The sequence below is a fragment of the Parasteatoda tepidariorum genome, chromosome 2, assembly GCF_982258835.1.
Source record: "Parasteatoda tepidariorum strain Cologne lab strain chromosome 2, Ptep-v5.0, whole genome shotgun sequence".
In the NCBI taxonomy this organism is placed as follows: Eukaryota; Metazoa; Arthropoda; class Arachnida; order Araneae; family Theridiidae; genus Parasteatoda; species Parasteatoda tepidariorum.
Window position 1 is genome coordinate 22,635,006 of NC_141756.1, and position 24,668 is coordinate 22,659,673.

At 32.0% G+C, this 24,668-nt stretch overlaps 2 protein-coding genes across 2 annotated transcripts; both read left to right on the forward strand.

Annotated features, from left to right (window-relative positions):
- The first annotated feature begins 3,770 nt into the window (after nt 1-3,770).
- LOC107446046 (sulfotransferase 1E1) lies at nt 3,771-11,392 on the forward strand. The gene is made up of 3 exons (XM_016060578.4): nt 3,771-4,145; nt 7,469-7,742; nt 10,822-11,392. The coding sequence occupies exons 1-3, from the start codon at nt 3,914-3,916 to the stop codon at nt 11,309-11,311; spliced, it is 996 nt and encodes a 331-aa protein (XP_015916064.2). The 5' UTR covers nt 3,771-3,913; the 3' UTR covers nt 11,312-11,392.
- Nucleotides 11,393-17,034: 5,642 nt separating this feature from the next.
- LOC147814837 (sulfotransferase 1E1-like) lies at nt 17,035-24,187 on the forward strand. The gene is made up of 3 exons (XM_087156980.1): nt 17,035-17,662; nt 18,524-18,797; nt 23,617-24,187. Exons 1-3 carry the CDS (start codon nt 17,431-17,433, stop codon nt 24,104-24,106), a joined length of 996 nt encoding a protein of 331 aa, XP_087013106.1. The 5' UTR covers nt 17,035-17,430; the 3' UTR covers nt 24,107-24,187.
- Nucleotides 24,188-24,668: the final 481 nt, after the last annotated feature.

Here is a 24,668-nt window from a genome sequence, read left to right on the forward strand (position 1 = left end):
GTTCTTAAAATTTTTTAAGAAAACTTTTTCCAGTTGTAGTAAAGTGTTTGATTTTGTGAAATATTTGATTTAAAAGTATTATTCGTAGCAAGACGCAGAAATAGTATAAGCTCGTACGCATTGAAAAGCTAGGATTCAAACAGTGATCATTTTGAGTTGCTGACAATATTAAAAAATTCCTATTTTTTTATTTTACTGGAGGTAGGAAAAACTTGTCAAAGAAGCATAAAATTTAGTGAGTAGGAAAATATATATCAACTTACATAATGGCAATAATTATATACCATTCTCCGGAAATTAAAGAAAAAAATTGTGTTTTTATCTGTACGTTTTGAAAAAATAAATAAAAATATTAAAATCTTTCAAAAATAAATGAAACATGAGTTATCACATGAAAAGTAAACTGACTGGAAAGAAGGAAAAAAAAGCGAATGGAAGTTCACATTTGACAAACAATTTTAATGTATTAAGTTGACATAATACTATTAAAGAATCGTTATTTATTTAAATTTGTAAAGCTTATTATTAGTACTACTTAATAAACTTATTATTTTTTAACTTAATATTTTGTACTCGTATTAATTTAGAATGTTTCAATTCAAAGCTCTTACTATGATTGCTTTGAGAGTAAGTTCAGCGTTAGGTTTGTAGCAATAAGAATAAACATCAAGCATTAAGAATTCAGATAAATAATCTTGGTTAAATTATGATTTATTTTATGAAATATAAAAGTAAAACTTGTAAACAAATAAAATTGTGTGACAATAAAATTATATAGACTAATAAAAAAGTAAATCTTATATACAAATAAAACATTTATTAGAAATGAAATTCAGCATGATAAACTTTTAAACGGAGCTTAAGATAGCCCTACCTGAAAATCTTAGCTGCACCAAATTTGATTTTCCTTGCAATTTTTTTGTAGTTGCCAGTTTTAGTTTCTTTCTAAGCAGCAAATAGCACACTTTGAAAAGACACTGTAAAATGTTACAAAACATTCTTGTATATTTCGCAGAAATATGGTTAACTAGAGTCATCTGTTAGTCCAGATTTGAATAAACAATTTAACATCACAGAAAAGCCGAAAAGAAACCAGGAACGGGAAAAGAGCGGGTTGCACAGTTAAATAAACTGGAAAAATATATTCCCATGTAAATCGCTGGTGGCACTAACTTTGCTACTACTACCTTCCATTTGGAAATTGAGCGAAACGTAACGAACAAGTTAACAACTATTAACTGAAAATGCTTATCACAACGATAAAATAGCTTATAATATTACGAGGTTATATTAGGACTTACAAGAAAGTCTTTATATGTTCTATTTTAGTAGGAAAAAAACTAATTTTAGAGATTTTTGGGACAATGACTCTAAAAATAGATTGATTTAGGAATCTTTTTACAATTTTCCATTTTAAGCATTTACTGTTTAACAAAATAAGGCATTTTCCTGATAACAAATTAAACTACAATAATATCGCGTGAATTGTGTTAAAGTTGAAGAATAAATTTAACAACTTTTTTCAGTACATTTTTTCAACATAATCATTTATTTTCAAAAAGCATCTTTCATATAGTTAGTGGTTGAATATAAATTAAATCTCAAAATAAAATTGAGGTTTGGATTTGTTCACTTAAAAAAAAAAAAAACGTTTTGTAATTTTTTGAGTTGCACTATTATGTATTTAATTTTCCCAAATCAAACAAATACGATGCAATAAAGTAAATAAATAAATAATTTGTTTGTTGAAGTATAAATAATTTCGTGAAAAAGGGTGAGCTAAATTAATATGATCAGTAAGAGGTTTTGCTCCGAATTATTTCAATAAAGCAAATTTTTCTTAACACTAATAATCATGCCAACACTTTACAATACAATACAATGGTGTCTTGGGATATTCATCCACTTTTAGATGCCCGTGGATAATATTTTTTAACTTTTTTTTCCGCACATGTGCTGTATAAAGTAACTACTTCAATTACTCTTATTTGGCGCAGTTCTTCTTATTATTTTTTTAATTTTAAAGCAATAATTTTGTTATCAGTTTAAAATTGATTCAAACGCTTTGTTTAATTTTTTTTAAATATTTAAGCTATAGCAAAAATGGCACTAGACCTAGTATATATTTCAGACATTTACCAAAGGTCTAGTCATACTAGGTCTGGTTAAGTGCCATTCCCCGGTACACATTTGCCCGGTATACACTGATGTTCTTTTAAGGTCAAGTGCCATTGCCCGGTATACATTTGCCCGGTATCCCCTACACTGATGTTTTTTTAAGGTTCAGTGCGACTGCCCGTTATACATTTGCCCGGTATACCCTACACTGATGTTTGTTCTAACCTATCGTCAGTAAGTATTAAAATATCGAATAAATGTAATTATATCCATGAATAAATTAATATCAAATCGGATGTAATAAATATTTCGGACATTCACCAAAGCGACTAATTAGATTGTCAACATTCACCGGTGAAAGTCAACAGCCACCGATTTCGGTCATTCACAGTAACATGCACATCATTTACATAATAACCTCATCAGGACGATTATTTCATACTTTGCCTAAATAGCATCCGGCATTTCAAAAAGTAAAAATAATTGGTTTTGTTGGCGATGATCTCGTAAGGCGATAAAGAATCATGCATAGTACAGGTAAGGAAATATTAACCTCGAAGGAAAAGTGAATAACCCAACTAACCCAATACAATATAATACAACAGTTGCGCTGTATTGTGTTGTACTGTACTACACTATAATGTATTGTATTGTATGCTAGTTGAATATATTTTGCAACATTAGACGCTCTTATTAAAGTGTGCTACCTGTCGCTATTTTTTATTTTTATTTTTGAGCATTGTACATAGTTTTTGATTTTTATTATATGTTAATCTGGATTGTTCCTTTGGACCAACCTACTTGAAGACGAGGGGGAAGCCGGTCTCCCAGATGTAGGGCACCGCCTGCTCGGGCAATTTTTTCTCACACACACAAACCCTCAGTCAGATAATGTGTAAAAACCCTCACTTAAACTGGTACACAGTTGGAGATTGTATGTAGGTATATAAGACAGACAGAATTTTTTATTTTCATTATTTAACTTATTTTCATTGCCTAAAGTAGTTACGCCAAAATATTATCTTACAGTTGCATGATTCAATATTATTGCAGATCTAACTGGAAAGTTCCAGTGATATTTCTGTCTAAATCAACTGTCGGGAATTCACGATCTTCGAACATCATTAATCGCAATGAAATAATATTTAAAAAAAATAAAAGCCTTTTCTTTGACCAAGTCACTATATCATGCTGCCATCTAGAGGTAAAAAATCCTGTTATAGCTTCCTTCTTAAGTTTTGAGTTTAATATTCAGTTGCAATTTCGCCTAAATTACTCCTTTTTTTGATACTTCATTTCAACTGCGTTTACGTCATTACTTCAGTTCCTTTTTCTGGCAATAGGTCATATGAAAAAGTTCTTTGTGAACTGAAGCAGTTTAATAGATTATATCTGGACTGGTTTTGTTTTTTTGAGTCCATCTGTTTTTCATCGCGAGTTGATATCAAGATAAAAATAATGAATATAAAAAAAATCACACATCAGTAACTTCATTTAATAAATATGATTTAAATTGACTTTGCCTTATCAATACTGTTAAATAATTCAAACGCATAAATTAAATGCTACTTTGCTTCATTAAATATAATCGAACACCACAGTGAGTAGATAATCAACATGCGATAAGATAATTTTGTTTCCAGATAAAAAAAGACACAAGAGCTTATTTGGTTTCTGTTAAATAAGGGTGAGAAAAGATATCTAGAAGATATAATCTTGATTCACGGGCCATCAAGTTAAAAATTTTAAAGTATCTCCTGCATTTATTGCTCGTTTGTATTTGTCTGCAACAAATATGTCTGACAATTCCGTACAGTATGTTGATGGCATTCCGATCCCTGCTATGTTTCCAGCTGATAAATTCCGTTCCGCACTTACATACAAACCAAATCACAACGATCTTTTCCTCGTGACTTATCCAAAGTGTGGAACAACATGGACCGGACAAATACTTCTACTTCTATTCCAGAAAGGAGAACCATTGAAAGAAATGGATTTAGAAAAGGCGCCCTTTTTAGAAATGGCAGGTAACTGACTTTTTATTATAACGTTATCCAAAATACATATGCAGATATACCAACTCCACATAAATGTATATGCCAAAAATATATTTTCTAGTGGTAGCCTGGAGTGGAGTTTCAGTTATTATTATAGTAAACATATATATATATATATATATATATATATATATATATATATATATATATATATATATATATATATATATATATATATATATATATATATATATATATATATATATATATATATATATATATATATATATATATATATATGGTCTATATTAAACTGCTGTTTGTAGAAAATGCAACACCATGAAGGAATCATCAGAATCAAATGAAATTCGCAGCAAATGTCAATTATAGGATATTATGCAAATTAATAAAGTTTCAGAGCCATCGCACGTGCGTGGCGCGCGCAGCGCCCTCTGAATTGATGCTGAAAGCGTATAAATAAAGTGCTGTAGCGGGACGTTGAAAATAGTCTATGATTATTTGTTAGTGGCAAACGTTTAGTGAGACCTGAGTATGCCTCCACGACGGAAGAATAAGAAATTCAAGCAACTTACGGAGTTTGAACGAGGGAGGATAATCGGCCTTCGAGAAGGAGGATTTTCCTATCGCGCAATAGCAGCTCGTATGCAGCGGAACAGTTCCACAGTGATGCGAGTTTGGAAGCAGTGGACCGACGAGCACCGAACAACTCGAAAAACAGGCACTGGACGACAGAAGGTGACGTCAGAGCGCGATGATCGACACCTGCTCCGCATGGCGGTGAATGATCGCACAGCTTCCTCCAGGCAGCTGGCAGCACATTGGTCTACTGCTACAGGTGTACAATTGTCGGCTTCGTCAATTCGTCGTCGTCTGCTGCGCCGTGGATTGCGTGCAAGGGTGCCATTATACAGGATTCCCCTCACGGCGGATCATCGACGGCTGCGTCGGCAGTGGGCTCTTGAGCACAGAGACTGGCGAGCTGATTGGCACCAAGTTGTCGTTTCAGATGAATCACGCTTCAATTTGTGGACCCATGATGGCCGTGTTCGTGTTAGACGTTATGCCGGTCAACGCTGCCTTCCTGAGTGTATTATTGAACGACATAGTGGTCGAACACCCGGAGTTATGGTCTGGGGTGCGATTTCGTATCATGGACGATCCAATTTGATACGAATTGAGGGTAATCTCAATAGCAACAGATACGTCCGTGAAGTGCTACAGCCCGAAGTCGTTCCTTTCCTTCAAGGCATCCCTGGAGCTATCTTTCAGCAGGATAATGCACGCCCACATGTTGCGCGGACTGTTAGAGACTTCTGTTCAGCACAACGCATGCAACTTCTTCCTTGGCCTGCTTATTCGCCGGATATGTCGCCTATTGAGCACGTGTGGGATATGGTTGGTCGGCGTCTCACTCGTGATCCGCGTCCTGCAGTTTCCAAAGACGAACTTTGGTTGCGCATACAAGCGATATGGAATTCTCTTCCTCAAGCAGATATTCAACATCTGTTTGACTCCATGCCACGTCGTATAGCAGCACTTATTGCAGCGCGTGGTGGCTGCACCAAATACTGATTTCGGACGCTTAATTTGTTTCTTTTGTTTTGAAAATTTCATCATTTATTTGTATCAGTACAAGTCGTTTCTGCATTAAATTTCATTTGATTCTGATGATTCTTTCATGGTGTTGCATTTTCTACAAACAGCAGTTTAGATGCAGAAAAACAAAAAAAATCTTAGCTAAATAAGCAGATTTTGATTAACTTTGTGGATCAATTATCAAATTTGCGAATTATCCGTTAAACTTTTTTTTAAATAAAATGCAGGTATCCATTATCTGGGTTACTACTTATTCAGAAAAGTCTTTTTTTAAAAATGGATGGTGTTAATGATTATGACATAAAAATTAATATTACTTTATGCCCTGCTTATAAGCGCGATCCACTCTCGAAACATTAAAATCTTATCCTACAGCAGAGAAAACCGGAACCCGACATGGGATCATTTGTACAACTTCCAAACGAAACAAGAACTTCAAAATTTCGTTTAGTTCTTCAGAATTAAAAAATTAAGAAATCTCATATTTCCAAATATATGCAACCTTTAATAAAACATCTTAATTCTAGTGTATAAAAAAGATTAGCCAGTTTTAGTTAGAAATATGGCTGTTCGTCGGTTTCTTATTGATAATGCACAATACGTTGTCGTCAATAAAAACTGAACCTCTGCAGCTTTCAAGAGAACTCATCTAGACACAAAACTAACTTGCTAACATTTAATATGGCTAATAGAATAGGTCGTTATTTATAGAGATATTTAAGCAGATGTCACGTTACATACCCACGCGATTGATATTTTATGCTGTGTATAACTGTTCTGTCTTTTTGCAACTTTATCTGATTCATTCGCGTTTTGCACCTGTTACGTCGTGTTTTATCTTTTTTTACATTTTATCTGATTTTATTTACTTCTGAATGTGTCCTGTTCAGTTTTATCAATTTCATGTGTTTTAGGAAGAAAAATTGTTGCACGCATTTTAGTTTTGATTTGTTTTGAAATCGTTTGTTTGGTGCAGCATGTCCTTTTGTGGACTTTGCTCCCTTAAACACTACATTCAATCAATCAATCATATCAGTATTGATCAATCAATCATATCAGTATTAATCATATCAGTAAGTAACAACTAGTAGCAATGCGTTTCTATAGGAAGGGGAATAAGAATCGTTATAGGGATAGTGCAAACAGCTGGATGCCATTCAGAATTACAAAGTTGCAGCAATTGATTGATTCAAAGATACAGTTCATTCTCTAGCTTGAAGATCTCCTTAGGGATGCGTGTTTGGTCGTTTCTCTTTGGTATCGTAGGAAAAGTCATTTCTTCATTTTTTTCCCATTAGAGAAAGTTTTAATTCTCATTCATAATGATGTCGCAAATAGAGATGACAAGTAAATGTATCCAAATGATTTTTCATAAAAGTTCAGCGAGAAAACTCAGTAAAAGTAGAATATTTGTAGATCAACACGTGTTAGCAATAGCATATTTAAGAGCTGTTTCACAACCTAATACTACTCCTAAGAGAGTAAAAAATTCACTATCTTTTGCTATTACTGGATGTCGTTTAACTTTAAATAATGTGTGTAGTATTTAGTAGCTCCATTTTTTCGAACGTATGTTCTGCGCAACTCGGCTTTTATTGAACAATCACAGCTATCTACTGGGATTGCGCAGAACACGCGTGCGTGTACGTGCGGGATATAAGAGACTGCTAAATTTTTATAATGGCGTGGAAGTTACTTCTTAAAAATTATTTTAACATAAAAATTGTTATGCACAGGTACAAAAAGAATAGAAATTATGTCAAAACCAGGGATAATCAAGTCACACTTGCCATTCCATCTGATACCTTGGTCGAAAGATGCCAAATACATCTACGTCGCCAGGAATCCCAAAGACTGTTGTGTGTCATTCTTCCATTACTCCAAGCATATACCAGGAAGTAACTTCGAAGGGACATTTGACCAGTTTTTTGAATATTTCATGACAGGATTACCGGAAACCGTCTATTTCGGAGATTATTTTGACCACGTGCTGTCCTGGTACTCTCACAGGTTTGTATTAAGTGCTCACTTGTTATCCTGTTAGTAATTAAGTTTCCACAGATTATAAAAATATTATTTTTATTCCTTCAGGAAATCTGAGCATTCTATGGTCAAAATCATTATTATTTAACCATTGTTGTCGAGTTAAGAAGAAAGCCGTAATACTATCACAGTACTCGAACTTACGACCAGTAGACTACTGTATTTATAGCTTGTACGAAGCTTGTTCTATTATTTGCTATACGAAACTTTTTTTATAATAATCTGCAATATCGCCAAGCACTACGCGACACATTTTTATAATAATCTGTGACATATCCATGTGATCACGACGCTTTTTAAAATAATGTGCCGTATTTCCGTGTGCTACGTGACACTTTTCATAATAATCTGCACATCTCCATGTGTTACGTGACACTTAGCTCTCGTTACAATAAAGATGTAGAAACGTCCCTACCGCTAAAGAGAACAAGTTTGTAAGAGAAAGCATTTTCTTAGGAATAAGGGCTATGTTTCATAATTACTACTTTTAAAATTATTTAAACTTGTAATAAAAAAATTTTATTAAATTCTAGAAAATTGATTTTAAATATTGAGCTCATTTACAAATAAGTAAGCACAGCTAGACAAAAATATTGTCTTTTTTCCTAACTGTACAAAAGCACAACTCGCAGAAAAACTAATGGTTTTTCTTTTTCTCCAGAGAAATAGTGATAAAGATTTCCAATACTTTTTTCCAATTTTAAAAATCTTTCTTGATCGTATGGTGGGTAAAGTTTTCATTGTTCATAGCTTGAACCGGGCTCAACTCCCCATAGTTAAGCTAAACCTAAAACAAACTTAACTGTTATGTAAGTAGTAACCATATTCTTAATTAGATTGTTGTAAAGCCATGCTGTTTCCAATCCGTAGGTTTTATATTAACTATGATGAAGTGGTATAAAGTGCTTCATGATAGATTCTGAGAAAAGTAGCTTGACAATATATTTCTCTTTCTAATGCTATGACATACCTGCCAACTTTCATTTTTTCCGAGGATGGATTTTCAGAGTGGTTGTAAAACAATAAACGAAAAACAATCTGACTCAAAAATATATTTATATTTTGGTCCCGTTGATATTCGCTTGCAAAAGGATTATTATGCTTTGATATATTTATTGTAATTATTTATCTGTAGTGGTGGTCAAATTAATTTATAATTACCATTATAATTCAAAAAGTTAATTGGAATAACCTGAGTATTGCTACCACTTCAAATATGAAAATAAAATCTTCCGGAAAATCCGGAAGAGTTGGCAGGTATGCTATGAACGCTGAAATGGACATTCAGAAAACTGATACACAAAGCTTGTTTTTGGAAGAAAAAAGTTTGCAACATATAGTTTATCATACAGCAGGGATATCACAGGCGACTAAAAATGTAAAAAGTGGTAGAAACTCAATTCAGTTTTATTTAGTTATTATAACTTTAATTATTCAATCATAACTACCACTATGACTTACATTTCAAACTATTCATATGCAAGCATCAGTAGCAAACGGAAAAAAATATGATTTAAATAGTTGCTAATTTTAATTTCTTTTAATGAAATTTTAAATTTCTATAGTTAGCACTTTTTGCAATTTTAGTTGCCAGTGGCAACCCTGTTGAGGGATACCAAATATATATAAATCTCAATTTTAAATTTTTTGTCGCTTACGTTGATTTTTCTTTTGCGCGGCAGTATGATTAGTATTCGTAAAACATAGTAAACTATTATCTGGTATATATTTCACAAAACAGTAACAAACTATTTAAAAGCTCTTGAAATTTTCTTTAAAAAATATCAAATTTCAACATAGCATCAAACATAAACAATTAAATTTTGATTACGCTAATAAGCATTGGAAATCAGATGTTTTCTTCAAAAACTTCAATCTATATAACAACTGTAACAAACTAAGTCTAGCTTGGTCCATAAAGGCTGCCTGACTGGTCAGATAGCATTTTCTTCGGTTGTATTTTAGTACTTTGAAAGCCACTCAAATGGGTCGTTCTCAGATATTGGTCAAAAAACAAAATTAATTGTTTTCATACCTGATGCATGTTTAATCCTTTCGGGACGAGCGAGTCATAAATGTATTCGTAAAGAATCAGTATCAAGATGGTGAAAAATAAAAAGCGGTAGCTTTAGTTTGGGCATAGCTAATTTGACAGATTTATTTTTACATTCACTTTAAATCTAATACATCCAATCCTGGTGTGCTAAGAGTGTAACTATATACAATTTTTAATTCGAACTAAGTAGTGGTGAATTAAATAAAGCAAACTATCAATATCCCGCCCACAAATAAACTGCTATAGAAATAGTTTTGCTATCAATTTTATTTTTTTTACCTTGATTATCACCACCCTGAGAATGCATATATGACTCACCCGTCTCGAGGAGGTTAATGCAAGTGATTATGTCTATAACAGGGTACGCTTGGTCCGTAAAATCTTAAAAAGTGGTAGCAAATTTAAAAATATAAAATGTTTTTTTAATAGTTTTATATTGACCACTTCGTCTTCTTCTCATTGGCACGACAGCCCAGGATGGACCCTAGCCTTCTCTACAAGCCTATGTCAAGACATTCTTCTCTTAGCCAAGGTTCTCCAGTATTTTTAAAACTTGTAGGTCCTGTTATATACACCACTATGCCTAATATTTCCGAATAATATAATTAAGGTTTTTCTTAATTCTAAGGTCAAAACTAATATGAAAGAAATTTGAAAATGATTGATTAGAATATTAATAAAACTTATACATTATCTAAGAACCATGCGAACCATGGTCTATAATGAAAAATCTACTATCATAGATCGCTTACTTTTTATAACCTCTATAGATTTTTTTTTCCTTTCTCAATGCAATCACAATAATAATTTGGCGATATGTTGGCGAAACCTGGTAACATTTGTATGCATCATCCTTAAGGCCCAGTCGTCGCCAAGCTTAAAACCTAATTAAAATGCCGTCTGGGACATTTAAAACATTTGTAGTGTTTGTATCCAAATTATTTTTATTGTATCATTAAAAGCAATATCAAAACATTATTTTATTTCCAGAAACAATCCAAACGTTTTGTTTGTAACTTACGAAGAATTAAAAGAAGACATTAATGCTGCCATCTTGAAAATGGCGTCTTTTATTGATGATGAGAAATATGCTCAACCTATAAGAGAGAACCCAGAAATCTTGGAGAACATCAAACAATACAGTAGTGTGAAAGCGGCCAAAGAATTTATGACGAAAAAGGCAGAGGAAATAGCTGAAATGAGTGTAGAAGAATTTGCAAACTCATCCTTACCCGATACCATAAAAGAATATTTAGTGGTTGAGAATGATACTCTTACACCCGCGGTTAATGATAAAAGAAGTGAATCTAACGTAAATTTGTCAGAAAGGTTTAAGCTTATCAGCGAGCTTGTTAGAAAAGGTGTCATTGGCGATTGGAAAAACTATTTTTCAGAAGATCAAAGTCGACGAATCGATGAAAAATTTGAGAAAATGGCTAATGGCACTGACTTATCTCATTTCTTTACAAAATACATGTGAAAAATGTAATTTCATAATTTTATTTATCAAGGAGCAGTTTAATATGTAATATGATAGCATTAAAAGTTTAATCATTCTTTACTCGTTGCACCTTAAGATATTATGCATATATTTATGGGTATATATAATATTCTACCACTTTTTTTAATAATGGCACCTTTAGCATCACTGCAAAATGGAGCGTGTACTTTCGTGAACAGAAATGCACTGTGAACCTATTATTTGGATTCTCAACGTGGGCGTTAAAACTTCTCAGTCAACAATGAAGACTTGAAATCTTGGGTTAGAAATTTCTAAAGAGTCTTTAATAAACTATCGATGAAACTTTGGAAGACGCTGAAATTGTTACTCATTTAACGTTACCCGACGGGCACCTACAAACTTGAGTCACTGAGGCGAAGAACTTCACCGTTGCCACACTACTACAAATACCTGTTCAAAGGTGGACCACATTTACACATCACACAACAGTTGCTGTAGTTGTAGTTAATTTACGTCACACCGGGGCGGCCCAATGGGCTATTGGAGACGGGCAGAGAACCCTTGCGAAAATTTAAGGTATATTTGTGGTTGATTTGAGGTATCGGGGTTGTTTTGAGGTATATTTAAGGTTGCTGTGAAAACTGCAATAAAAATTATACCTCATAAAGTTTGTAATTAAGGTAAACGAGGTTGTTTTACATACACTTAAGCTCATTTTGAGGTTGTTTAAAATTCACTTCAAATCAACCAGACTGATGAGGTGATTTTTAAGTTATACCGGGTTGATTTTCTGACACTTGTAACAAAAGAAGTATTTTTGAGGTATAAAAAATTACCTTATTTCAACTAACGAGAGTGAGGTATTTATTGAGGTGTATGAAGTCATTTTATTTATACCTAAGCGTATTTTGAGGTTGTTTTAAATTCACTTTATATCAACCAGACTGATAAAGTGATTTCTAAGGTAGACCAAGCTGATTTTCTGATACTTGTAACAAAAGATGCATTTATGAGGTATAAAAAAACATTAACCGTATTTCAACTAACGAGAGTGAGGTATTTACGAGGTATAAAAAATATACCTATTTTCAACTAAAGAGAGTCAGGTATTTAATGAGGTGTATGAAGTCATTTTAGTTATACCTAAGCTTATTTTGAGGTTGTTTAAAGTACACTTCATATTAACTAGCTCACTTCCCAGAGTTCCGTGCAAGCCAGCAAATGGCGCGTGTGTTGACAATCGAAATTCTATTCGAAATTCGGTAAGTGTGTTTGACATTTATTAATTTAGTTTTATCTCTTTTAATCAAATATGCTTCAATTTTCAAACTTAAATTTTATTATTTTTGTTTTAAAGGACACGTCCTGATCTTAAATAATTTAAGTCGGAGGATATTCTTTGAGGTTATTGTTGCATTATTGTTGCTTTGAGGTTATTGCTTATTGTTAAAAGACAGAACAATCGGAATATTTCTCGTCGCTGTTTAGGGTAACGTTACTGGTGAATCTTTACAACAGGTTACGCATAATATATTTTATTGATTGTTATTTATTCAAACATAACTGTATTCTTATTTTTTCTTAAATGCATCGCTTTAACGTAGCAGTATGTAAGCTAATTAACTGATTTAAATTTTCATAATTTTTCGTAAAAATAAATCATTGAAATTTGAAAGATTTTAGAATAGCAATTTTGCTTTGAAATTCTACAACAAGGGTATGCTGATAGTTTGCTTGGATACATGAATGCAAAGTTTATATTGTTGTTTATGAGTGAAAATATGTGTAATAACACTGCATTTAAAATCTGATTAACACGCAATTTCTTTTTGTGAAACATTTTCTTTCCCAATGGCAGGCACTGAATTTTTGTGAAATATATATATTTACGGAGATTATCCACAGTTCCCTGATAATGCTGAGATGACCTAGGCTGTATATAGCATATGTGCAGCAGCGAAGAAGTGGCTAGTAGGCTACTGCTCAGCCTTCCCCTGGGAAATAGTTCTGAATTCATACCAAAAAGAAGAAGTAATCTCCCATAATAAACTGCAGAATTTATGTAATTGTTGATAACAATAGTTTGCCAGATATTCGATGATTGAAAACTAGTAACTGTACTATCTCACTTTTTCATGTTTGATCACATAACTGCTATTTTTCACTGCATGTTATTTTTTCGCAATTTTCCCATGTTAATTATTTAATAAGCAGATTGTTATTACTTATTATAATATAAAACAGAATTAAATAAAGCCCGATTTCAAGTTTATATGACAATTTGTTTCATGGTTATGAGCATTTTTATGCAGCAGTTTATGGTTCACTACTTCAAAAATTATCGAATTTCAGAAATCCTAAATTTTTTAGAAATATGTCAGTATAGTTTGTTATGCAATTTAAATGCTGAATTGAATAAAAATCAATTGCAAGTAAAAACATTTATTATTTGACGGCATTTTTTAAAAAAATATTTAAACAAATGTTTGTAACAACTAACTATTAATTTTATTCTGCTCGGTCTCATATTTTATATAGGAGGTATTTTACTTCACTTCTTTTAAAAGTATTATTTCAAATCATTCTCTCTTAGACATTTTCCTCACATAAAATTGCTCACAACTTTAAAATAAATTATACTTATCAGCTTTTGATTAGTTTTATTCGATTGAGTGAAGAAAAAAAATGGATAAAAAATGGTGCATAACTTTAAAATTTTAATTTATTAAACGATTGTTGATTCTTGATTACATTGATTAAAAAAATATCACTATAACTATTTAAGAAACTCTTATGTGATTGACAATAACGGATGTCTTTTTAGAATCAGCATCAGAAATTTATAAAAAAGCTTTTAGTTTCATGAAGTCTGACAAAAAGTTTAAAAACATAGACTAGGTTTATTGAGTTTAAAGATTCGTAAGAAAAAAAGAAAGAAAATCTAATTATCAAACTTACAAGTACCATAATGATACCAGATGTATAGGAAAATAAAAGGTGTTAAAATTTCATAATAAGATTAGAATTATATGTTTGAATTTCTGTAAATGTTGTTAATGGTACCACTTTCTTCAGTGTATTTTATTTTGTGGCTGTGGTACCTGTCATGCTTTTTAGCTACGAGAATAGAATAGAAATGGCAGAAGATGAATGTTATTTATCTGAAAAAGAAAATTAATTTCATCCAGTTAATTTAAACCATGAAAAAAACAACGATTTCTAATATTTTAATATTTTAAAACTTGCCACTATTACTGTAAACATGATTTTCTTACTAATTCTTTTTTTTTTTCTTTTAGGTTCCAATCCTTCCAAGTTTCAACTGGTAGACAGAAGCAGTATTTAAAATAATTTTGTTGACTTGTAAAAAAGCTGAAATTTTTGTTTTAAATAAAAAGTAATTTGAATTTCAACTGACTAATTATTTAAATTTGCAGTTTTATAGCTTTAAAAATTCAAGCACCTTAGACAACTAAATATGAGTTCCCATAAATAATTTTTCCTAACTGTAGAATTTGGATAAGCGTTATTTCAAGATGATTTAATTCAATCTATTAAAATTACAGAAGAATTATACATTTGAAACTTTCTTTTATAACTGAACAAAAGAAGCAATTACTGCCGAAGACTTAATATTAAAAACTTCAGGTTGATAAATGAAGATCTCTACTAGTGAAAAAATTTAATGATATACATTATTCTTCATATAATATATATATAATATCTTCATATGTAGTATATTTTTTGTGTAGTGAAGTTAAGCATTAATAAACTAGGTGGACCGTATAACACCTCACGTTTAGGAATCATAACCTTACTAAACATTATTACCTTACTAAACTATTACCTTATTACCTAAGTACTAAAATCAAACAGCTTTAGGTTGAGCTTCATAAGCCAGAAGTGCAAAATGTCGCATCTTTTTTTGATAAATATACCTGACTTCTAAAAATGCAAAAATATACCTGAGGTTGAAAAATAGCAACCTAAGTTAGAACATCGAACACCTCACGTTCACAAAAATCAAGCTATCCACTGTCGAAAAATACACTTGAGGTTGATTTATAACAACCTGAAGTGCAAAATGGCCAACCATAGCTTGATAACTAAATACTTCTACAAGCATAAAAATCTATACTCGAGGTTGAAAAATAATTACCTGAGGTCAAACATAATACACCTCACGTTACTAAAATAATACCTTTCTAACTGTTAAAAAATATACCTGAGGTAGATTTATAATAACCTGAAGTGTAAAATAACACACCATAGGTTGAAAACTATATACCTCTACAAGCATAAAATTAGATACCTAAGGTTGAAAAATAATTACCTGAGATAGAACGTAATACACTTCACGTTAGTAAAATATTACTTTTTCAGCTGTTAAAAAATACACCAGAGGTAGATTTATAATAACCTGAAGTGTTAAATGAAACACGTTAGGTTGTTGAATAAATACGTCCACAAGTGTAAAAAATGTACTTCAGGTTGATTATTAATTACCTAAGGTTGAAAATGAAATACCTTAAAGTAGTAAATATCTACCTCTCCACAGATGTAAAATTAAACACCTCAGATTCAAACATATATACCCCTGGAGGTATATTTAAGGTATATTTAAGGTTGATTTTGAGGTTGATTTTGCACCCTTTTCAACCTAACGAAGTATATAAATAACAACCTCCTTTATACCTTTAAAATATACCTCGTTCTAATTAGTAAAAAAAAAAACAAAGTAAACAGTTGTAATATTTTGAGCTGCAGTATTATGCATTTAATTTTCACAAATCAAACAAATGCAAAGCAATAAAATAAATAAATAAATAATTTATTTGTTGAAGTATAAATAATTCGATGAAAAAGGGTGAACTGAATTAATATGATCAGTAAGACGTTTCGCACTGAATAAATTTAATAAAGCAAGATTTTCTTAACACTAATCATGCCAACACCTTACAATACAATACAAAATAGCACAATAGTTGTTCTGTATTGTGTTGTACTGTAGTATACTGTACTGTATTGCCATCCAGTTGAATATATTTGGCAACATAAGAGTCTCTTTTCTAAGTGTGCTGCCTGTTGCTATTTATATTTCTTTTTCGAACTGTACATAGTTTTTAATTTATGTTAATCAGGATTGTTCCTGGGGATCAACCTGCGTTAAGCCGAGAGGGAAGCAAGTTTCCTGCTCAGACTATTTTTTTCTCACAAACCCTTTGGCAGATAATGTGTAAAAACTCTCACTTAAGCTGGTACACAGTTGGAGATTGTATGTAGGTATATAAGACAGTCAGAATTTTTTTTTTTCATTATTAAACTTATTTTCATTGCCTAAAGTAGTTACGCCAAAATGTTATCTTACAGCTGCATGACTCAGCATTATTGCTGATGTAACTGGAAAGTTCTAGTGAAATTTTCTGTCTAAGTCAACTGTTAGGAATTCACGATCTTCGAACATCATTAATCGCAATGAAATAATATTTTTAAAAAAGGGCCTTTTCCTTGACCCAATCAAGTCAAGGTCCATCTTACGTTCCTCATCTAGAAGTGAAAAATCCTGTTATAGCTTCCTTCTTACGTTTTGAGATTAATATTCAGTTATAATTTTGGGTAAATTACTTCTTTTTTTTAAATTCATCATTTCAACTCTATTTACGTCATTACTTCAGCTCCTTTTTCTAACAGTAGGCCATATGAAAGAGTTCTTTGTGAACTGAAACAGTTTAATAGATTGTATCTAGACTGTCTTTTTTCCCCATCCTCTTTTCATCGCGAGTTGATATCAAGGTTAAAATAATGTATACAAAAAAAACCTGCATATCAGTGACTTCATTTAATAAATATGATTTAAATAAACTTTGCCTTATCACTGCTGATGAATAATTCAAAAGCATAAATTGAATGCTACTTTGCTTCATTAAATATAGTGTTACACCACAGTGAGTAGATAATCAACATGCGATAAGATAATTTTGTTTCCAGACAGAAAAAGACAAGACTTTATTTGGTTTCTGTTAAATAAGGGTGAGAAAAAATATCTATAAGATAAATCTCGATTCGCGGGGCAACAAGTTAAAATTTTGTAAACATCATTTGCATTTATTGCTCGTTTGTATTTGTCTGCAACAAATATGTCTGACAATTCCGTTCAGTATGTTGATGGCATTCCGATCCCTGCTATGTTTCCAGCTGATAAATTCCGTTCCGCACTTACATACAAACCAAATTCAAACGATCTTTTCCTCGTGACTTATCCTAAGTGTGGAACAACATGGACAGGACAAATACTTCTACTATTATTCCAGAAAGGAGAACAACTGAAGGACATGGATTTAGAAAAGTCACCCTTTTTGGAAATGGCAGGTAACTGACATTTTATTGTATCGCTATCCAAAATACATATGCATATATACCAACTCTGCATCTATGTCTATGCCAAAATAATATTTTCTAGTGGCAGTCTAAAGTTTCAGTCACTATTTTTCTAGCAAGTTTCATCTATTATTATAATGTATATATATATATATATATATATATATATATATATATATATATATATATATATATATATATATATATGAAACAAAGTCTGATATAAAATGCACCTTTTTTACAGTTATCTCGTGGGGAGACTTTTAGAAACTTTGCTAAAATGCCATTAATTCTAGAAGTTCTACTTTTGAATTTGCATTTTGAATTTGAACTTTTATGCATTAAAAATTTTACCCGACGTTATACGTTTTTCGGACTGTCTGGAAAACAAATCTATGTCTCCGGTGGGATGAAAGAGAAATTTCAAAAATTTGCTATTGAGTAAGAAAAAGAAAAATAAAACTCATCAAAAACCAGTTTATTTGTCTAGTGAAACTGCAACACTTTCGATCTTATTAGATCTTATGCTTCCTAAAAACCGGTTATAGAAGATTTTAACAATTCTTATCTCTTACATGGCTTTAATATTTATTGGTCAAAATTTGAAAATATTTGTGTTCTCTCCCACTTAATCTTTATTCAGTTATTAATCTTAATTACCTCAGTTATATATTAATTCTGATTCAGGTTTTTTCTATACTGCATTATTTATATTTGCAAGGTTTCTAAAAAGCAGACGCGTGCGTTACTTGTGGGATGCCAGATGAAAGTGTTAAAAAAAGTGCTAAATTTTTCTAATGATTTGCAATTTAAGACAACAAATTATTTTAACTTGAAAATTTTTATTCACAGGAGCAAAAAGAATCGAAATTATGTCAAAACCAGGGATAATCAAGTCACATTTGCCATTTCATCTGATACCTTGGTCGAAAGATGCCAAATACATCTACGTCGCCAGGAATCCGAAAGACTGTTGCGTGTCATTCTTCCATTACTCCAAGCATATACCAGGAAATAACTTCGAAGGGACTTTTGACCAGTTTTTTGAACATTTCATGACAGGATTACCGGAGACCGTCTATTTCGGAGATTATTTTGACCACGTGCTGTCCTGGTACTCTCAGAGGTTTGTTGTGTTCACTTGTTATCCTGTGAGTTGTTAAGTTTCCACAGATTAGAAAGCATTATTTTTATTATTCCAGCAAGTCTGATCATTCTATAGTCAAAAACATTATTATTTGACCATTGTTGTGGAGTTAAAAAGAAAACCGTAATACTATATCAGTACTCGAACTCACGACCAGTAGACTACCGTATTTATAGCTTGTACGAAGCTTGTTCTACTATGTGTGGTCCTGCAGTGGACTGATCGTAAAGACACAATTCCCAGTAGAACACCGAAGTGAAGCATCACTGGCTGCAGTGAGTAAAAAGGGAGGGTGACAACTTTGATCAGCCTGCGTAGTGACCCAGGGTGCGCGGTATCGGTCCTCGCTAAACTGTTCTACCGTAAAGTGGGCTACCGAAACAGAGGAATTATCATCATCAAAATTGCTATGGCTTGTCTTCGGATCGTCCTCAGGGATGTTTCCCAGACCGTAGACACTCAGGTCTAAAGAGAATACAAGGGCTAGTTCACTCCGCTCTTAGAGCTGAAGCTACGATTTCCCTCCTCATGACGTCACTGTGTCCACAGATCTCGGAGATCGCAAGCAAAGATATGATAACTTTGCATCTTTCTCTTTGTAAAAATAAGTTAGACTTTTTCTGGTTATTAGCCTTCAAACTTTACGTAATTAACACATTATTTCCGTTCATAAACATAGTTCAAAAAAAACTTTCTTGGTTATTATATTAAAGAAATACCATTTTAAACTTATAAAAATGTTTTGCTAGTTGGTGAAAATGACACGATAAATACTTTATTTTAAAAAGTTCAGTTTTAACTTTAACTAATAAGAAAAATGAAGGCATATATCGACACTTTTTTTATCTACATATTCTTTTATAAAGATAAGTTAAGTTAAATTTAGAATCCCTGATTTTAAAATATGTCGTTAATAGCAATTTGTTCATACTTCATCATTAGGAAACATCAACCTTAAACGCTAATTACTGAAACAAAATAATAATTTAGGTTCATAATGACATTAGAAATTTTACAATTGTTTATAGACATTTAAATTTACGATGATATAATTTATAGATATTTAAATTGAAGAGAATATAATTTTTAAAAAAATCATAAATATTTTGAATAACTACATTAAAAAATATGTTATGAAATTAGGAGAATTTCAACTATATACTATATATTTTATTTGTACGTTTTCCTTACATTTAAATTTTCTTTGACTTTATCTATTTTTTAATTCTTTTCACCTGGCTTTCTTTATGAAGTAACGAGGTGGTTTCTATTTAGATAATGAATTTTTATAAAAGTTCTTTACGACAGAATAAACGTATTGCTGTTTTATATTAACTGTGTCATTTCGGAATCCATTCTTTACATAGTTGTTCATTTACTTTAGGGAACACGCGAAAAATTATACTTTTTCCTTTTGTTTTTATATCAGAATTTTTGCAAGTTGCAATCGCGCAAACTGGCATTTCGATAATAGTTTTAAATTCTTGTAAATTCACTGCAAAAACTGAGGAAAGTCATTATATAAAATAAGAAATGTCTTAGAATATCTCGCAAAAAGAAATGATCCAATATTAGTTAGAGCTAGTAAGGCCAAACGCTCCGTTCTTGAAGTAAAAGTGCGAGCTTTGCGCCAAAGTGACGTCACTAGAGTGACGTCGGAGGATCGGCGCGGCGAGAGATACTTCAAAGGAGTGAACCAGCCCTTCTATTCTCTTTAGCTCTGGTAGACACTAGCCCATTATGCAGCTCTAGTACGACGCAAATGAAGTACCTACCTATCTACTTTTGCTACACGATTTTTTAATAGTAATCTGCAACATTTCCCAGTGATTACGATATATTTTAAAATAATCTGCTATATTTCCATGTGCAGCGTGACATTTTTCATAATAATCCGCACATCTCCATGTGCGACGTGACACTTAGCTCTCATTACGATAAAGATGCAGAAACATCCCTACCACTAAAGAGAACAAGTTTGTAACAGTGAGCATTTTCTTGGGAATAAGGGTTATGTTTACTAATTACAACTTTGAAAATTATTTAAACTTGTAATAAACAATATGTATTAAATTCTAGAAAATTGATTTTGAAATATTGAGCTCATTTACAAGTAAGTAACCACAGCTAGACAAAAATATTATCTTTTTACCTAACTGTGCATACATAAAGCACAACTCGCAGAAAAAATAATGGATTTTTTCCCGCGAGAAATAGTGATAAGATATTCAATGTTTTTTTTTCAATTTTAAAAGTCTTCCTTATCAGTATGGTGGGAGAAGTTTTCATCGCTCATAACTTGAACCGGATTCGACTTCCCATTGTAAAGCTAAACTTAAAACAAACTTCACTGTTATGTATCAAGTAACAACCATATTCTTATCTAGATTGTTGTAAAGCCATGCTGTTTCTAATCCGAAGGTTTTATATTAACAATGATGAAGGGGTATAAAGAAAGTGCTTTTCATGATAGATTCCGACAAAAGTAGCTTGACAATATTTTTCTTTCTCTTAACCCCTTGGGGACGGGTGATTCAGAAAAGTATTCGTGCAAAATCAGAATCAGGATGCAATTAAATAAAAAACGGTAACTTAAATGTAGTCGTTGCTAATTTGACAGACTTACTTTGCTTTTACTTTAATTATTGTTAGTTTAATCATATCTATAATCAATGTTAGTTCAAAGTATAACTAAATTGTTTTTTTTTTTTGAACAAAGTGATGGTGAATTAAATAAATCAAATAATTATAACTCCGCCCACAAAGAAACTGCTAAAGAATTACTTTGATTACCAGTTTTATCTTTTTACCCTGATTGATACGGCTTTATGCTGGCACGTATTTGTGACAGTCGGCGCGAAAAGGTTAATAATGCTATGAACCCTAAAATAGACTTTCAGAAAACTGAGACAAAGTTTGTTTTTGAAAAAAATGTTTTTGCAGCACATAGTTTATCATACAGTAGGGATCCCACAGGCAACTAAAAATACAAAAAGTGGTAGAAAAATTCAATTAAATTTTTTTAATCTCTTTAATAATTCAATAATTACTATGACTTGCATTTCAAATGTTTAACAGTCGCCCGGGGTAGTCCTGTATAGAGATGCCAAATATATAAATCTCAAGTTTGAATTTTTTGTCGCTTGCGTTGATTTTTCTCTTAAACGTCATTATAATAAGTATTCGTAAACCATACATAAACCAGATAATGTACTATTATCTCATTTACACCTCACATAACAGCAACAAACTATTTGAAAACTTGTGAAAAAAATTTTTAAAATTATTAAATTTAAACACAGTATCAAGCACAAATAATTCAATTTCGATTACGATAACGAACATTGGAATTGAAAACATGTTGTCTTCAAAAACTTCAATCTATAGACCAACTGTAACAAGCTAAGTCCAGCCTTGTCCATAAAGTTTGCCTGACTGGTCAGAATGTATTTTCTCCGGTTGTGTTTTAGTAGTTTGAAATTAACTCTAATGGGTCATTCTCAGATATTGGTCAAAAAACAAAATTTATTGTTGTAATACCTGATGCATGTTTAATGCAAGTAGTCATGTCTATTACAGGGTTCGCACGGTCCTTAAAAAGTGATAGCAAAATTAAAAATATAAAATGCTTTTTTTGGTTGGTTGATGTGGTATCCTCTATTGAATCATATCTCATGGTGTGCTTGAATAATCTTTGCTATCTTTATAGCAATAAATGAATATAAATCTTCTTCTGTAGGGTAGCTTAAAAGGTGAAGGCCTGCAGCGACTGCAGGGCAGTTAAAAACATGATATGGTGTGAGCTCTGCATTAAGACAGTTGCCCCAGTTTTGATATTTTCTAGTCCCATCTGCAGAGATTTTCAGGTTCTTATGATGTTTTGTTCTCAGTCTAATGAGAGTGGTGGCTGTCTTCCTGTCAAGGTCAAGATTAGTTATTTGATTGTGGGCCTGGATTTTTAAGGGGGTGAATAGTCTTGACTTTGCAAAAGTATTTGCATCTGCCAGAGTAGTTGGGATTGTATTTTGATTGAGATTTCTGGCATCTTTAGCCAAGGAATTAGCTATTTCATTGAACTCAAGGTTCACGTGGGCGGGAATCCACTGCAAGAAGCATTTTTTCTGGAGACGTTGGAGTTGTCCAAGTTGTTCTATGATATTTAAGATAAGGCTTGAGGTACCTTTGCTGAGGGCCTGTAAGGCAGACCTGCAATCGCTAAAGATGGTGATACCACTAAACTGAACCGAAGGTTCAAGATTCATGTACGTTTCGATTGCCGTGGAAATGGCTATCAATTCTCCCCTAAAATTAGATGCGATTTTTCCAGCACCAGTTTTATGTACCAGTTTTCAATGCTTTTTTAATAGTTTTATATAGACCATCATGCTTAATATTTCCGAATAATATAATTAAGGTTTTTTTTTTCAATTCTAAGGTGAAAATTAATAAGAAAGAAATTTGAAACTTCTTTATTAGAATATTAGCAAAAGTTTTACATTATCTAAGAACCATATGAACCATGGTCTAAAATGAAAAATCTGCTAGAGCAGGTTGCTTGCGTCTTATAACCTCCATAGATTTTTTTCTCCTTTCTCAAGGCAATAGCAATAATTATTTGGCGAAATGTGGTAACATTTGCATGCATATTACTTTAAGGCATAATCGTCGGTAAACCTAAAACCAAATTAAAAATGTCTGGAACATTTAAATAGTTTGTAGTGTTACATTCAAAGTATTTGTATTGTGTTATTAAGAACAATGTTAAAACTGATACATTATTTCATAATTTTATTTCCAGAAATAATCCAAACGTTTTGTTTGTAACTTATGAGGAATTAAAAGAAGACATTGATGCTGCCATCTTGAAAATGGCGTCTTTCATTGATGATGAGAAATATGCTCAACCTATAAGAGAGAACCCAGAAATCTTGGAGAACATCAAACAATACAGTAGTGTGAAAGCAGCCAAAGAATTTATGACGAAACAATCAGAGGAAATAACAAAAATGAGTGTAGAAGAATTTGCAAACTCATCCGTGCCAGATACCATAAAAGATTATTTAGTGGTTGAGAATGATTCTCTTACACCTGCGGTTAGTGATAAAAGAAGTAAATCTAACATAAATTTGTCAGAAAGATTTAAGCTTATCAGCGAGCTTGTTAGAAAAGGTGTCGTTGGCGATTGGAAAAACTATTTTTCAGAAGATCAAAGTCGACGAATCGATGAAAAATTTGAAAAAATGGCTAAGGGCACTGACTTATCTAATTTCTTTACAAAATACATGTGAAAAATGTAATATCATGATTTTATTTATGAAGGAGCAATTTAATATGTAATATGAGATTATTAAAAGTTTAATCATTCCTTACTCGTTTCACCTTAAGATATTATGTATATATTTATGGGTATATATAATATCTTCCCACTTTTTTTAATAATGGCACCTTTAGCATCACTGCAAAATGGAGCGTGTACTTTTGTGAACAGAAATGCACTGTAAATCTATTATTTGGGTTCTCAACGTGGGCGTTAAAACCTCTCAGTCAACGATAAAGACTTGAAATCTTGGGTTGGGAATTTCTAGAGAGTCTTTACAAAACTACCGATGAAATTAGTATTGAGTGCAAATTAAAATTCCCATTTTTCTTAACGGTAACTTATTCGTTTTTCACTTCGGAAGACGCTGAAATTGTTGCTCATTTAACGGTACCCGATGGGCATCTGCAAACTTGAGTGACTGAGGCGTGGAACTTTACCGTTGCCACACCGTTACAAATACCTGTTCAAAGGGGGACCACATTCATACATCACACAATAGTTGTTGTAGTTAATTTACGTCACACTAGGGC